The sequence below is a fragment of the Centruroides sculpturatus genome, unplaced genomic scaffold (assembly GCF_000671375.1).
Source record: "Centruroides sculpturatus isolate CEXI.00-Female unplaced genomic scaffold, Cexi_2.0 scaffold1998, whole genome shotgun sequence".
In the NCBI taxonomy this organism is placed as follows: domain Eukaryota; kingdom Metazoa; phylum Arthropoda; class Arachnida; order Scorpiones; family Buthidae; genus Centruroides; species Centruroides sculpturatus.
The window spans coordinates 80,222-82,181 of NW_019386130.1; the positions used below are offsets into that span (position 1 = coordinate 80,222).

The 1,960-nt window shown below is 30.1% G+C and overlaps 1 protein-coding gene across 2 annotated transcripts in view; it reads right to left on the reverse strand.

Moving 5' to 3' along the window:
• Positions 1–1,649, reverse strand: part of LOC111613742 (hemK methyltransferase family member 2-like) — an 18,851-nt gene extending 17,202 nt beyond the window's left edge. For both annotated transcript variants that reach the window (XM_023355088.1, XM_023355087.1), the window contains exon 1: positions 1,429–1,649. In XM_023355088.1, the coding sequence (XP_023210856.1) occupies positions 1,429–1,562 (134 nt within the window). In that variant the 5' untranslated portion in view covers positions 1,563–1,649. The remainder of the gene's footprint in view (positions 1–1,428) is intronic.
• Between the last annotated feature and the right edge of the window lie 311 nt (positions 1,650–1,960).

The window sequence follows — 1,960 nt, forward strand, 5'->3', positions numbered from 1 at the left end:
AGCAGATTGATGCCTATAAATCACAAGGCAAGTCAATAAGAGAAATTGCAGCATATATAAATCGTCCAAAATCAACTGTTGGTGATTATTTATCAAAAAGACGTGGCTAGGATGTACCAAAATTCAAGACAGGTCCAAAACCCAAGCTTATACCTCGAGATTGAAGACAAATCATCAAGGTTTGCTCCACAAAACAAACATCAGTAAGAAAAATAAAACAAGAATTAGACTTACCTTGTAGCAGCACAACAGTGTGGAGAGTTTTAAATAAATCTCCAACGTTAAAACTCAGAAAAAAGCTATAATGCCACCACTTTCATTAAAGCACAAAAGTGACAGACTTGATTGGGCACAAAAACACATGGCATAGTCCAAAGAATAAATTGAAGTTTCGTTCAGTGATGAAAAACAATTCATCTTAGCTGGTCCAGACGGTTGAAAGTATTATTGGCACGATTTTAAGAACCAAATAACAAATATTTTCAAAACGCCAAATGGGTGGGGGATCAATAGCTAGAAGCCCTGACCTGAATCTGATGGAAAATCTTTGGGGGATGATGGTTCATACAGTTTATGCCAATGGAAAGCAGTTTTCCCACAATTCGTGATTCGAAGGCAGCAATTTCAGATACTTGGGATAAACTTAAAGTTGAATTCCTTCAGAATCTAATTGAAACAATGCCTAATCGAGTATTTAATGTAATTAAGTTAAATTGGCCATTAAATTGTAAGAAAACTTTGCAATTTGAAACCTGTCCAGATAAATATGTAACAGTTTTTTTGTACAAAATTTTCAAAAATATTATTTTCAGTGACAAAATGTTAATGTTTGATTAAAATTCTTATTTTGCTGTGTGGAAACATGTAAATCCATGTTATTTTTAATAAAACATTTGTCACTTAATGCAGCAAATTTGGGTTTCACTTTAAGTTTTTCATGTCCGTATAAATTTGAAACACACCTTATGTATAATGATACAAAAAGCAATAGTATTTAATTATTTATCGTTTACACATTTCTAATTTAAGTGACATATCATTGCTAATACAAATAGAACCTGTGATCAATTCAATCTGAACCAATAAAACCAATCACACCATATCATATTTATAGCTAAAAAACTAGACTTTATATAATTTAAGAATTACAATGTTTAAAGTAAATTAATATTCATATGGACACTATTACTCAAAAAGAGTTTCAATATAGGCTGGTGTTTGTTTAAGGTTTTTATTTTCCCAAGTTCAGCTTAATCAAGCATCATAAAATGTCATAGATTCAAATAAATTCAAGTGTATGTCAAAGTCAAATTTTACACACATTCTTTTTAATTAAAATTGCTTATCGTGGTAATGATTATCACGTAACGTCATAAATAATCGTAATGAATTAAATTACTTAGAGAAATTGATAGCATTTGTTCTTACTTTAAATTTTTTATTTTATCTAAATCGTGTTCGATGGCATCCAATAAAAGAAATGTATCTTCTGCCGGTTCGTAGACGTGATTAAACATCCATGTAGGGACGTTACTCCAATCGGGAGTTTCTAATTTTCCCATGTTTTTTATAATTCCACGAAGCAGCAATTATGTGTTTAAAAATTTTACTTTATGCACGTGGTCTAAAAATTTAAGCATTTCCAAAAATTGACACTAGATGGTACGAGTTCTCATATAAGAATAAATGGATATTTTCTAGTGATGTAACGAATATTCGGTTACTATTCGGTATGCGGCCTATTTTTCACTATTCGGTCGAATACCGATTATTTAATCATTATTCGGCCGAATACTGAATACCTAAAAGCAGGAGTAATAAATAACAAAAACACAGTAAATTAATCATTTTGTTATTTAGATTTAATATTATCGAGTTAGTGTTGTTTGTTTATATTTATTTATAACTTGTAACATGCACAAAATAAAAAAGAAAATAATATTAGTCACATGTATTCACA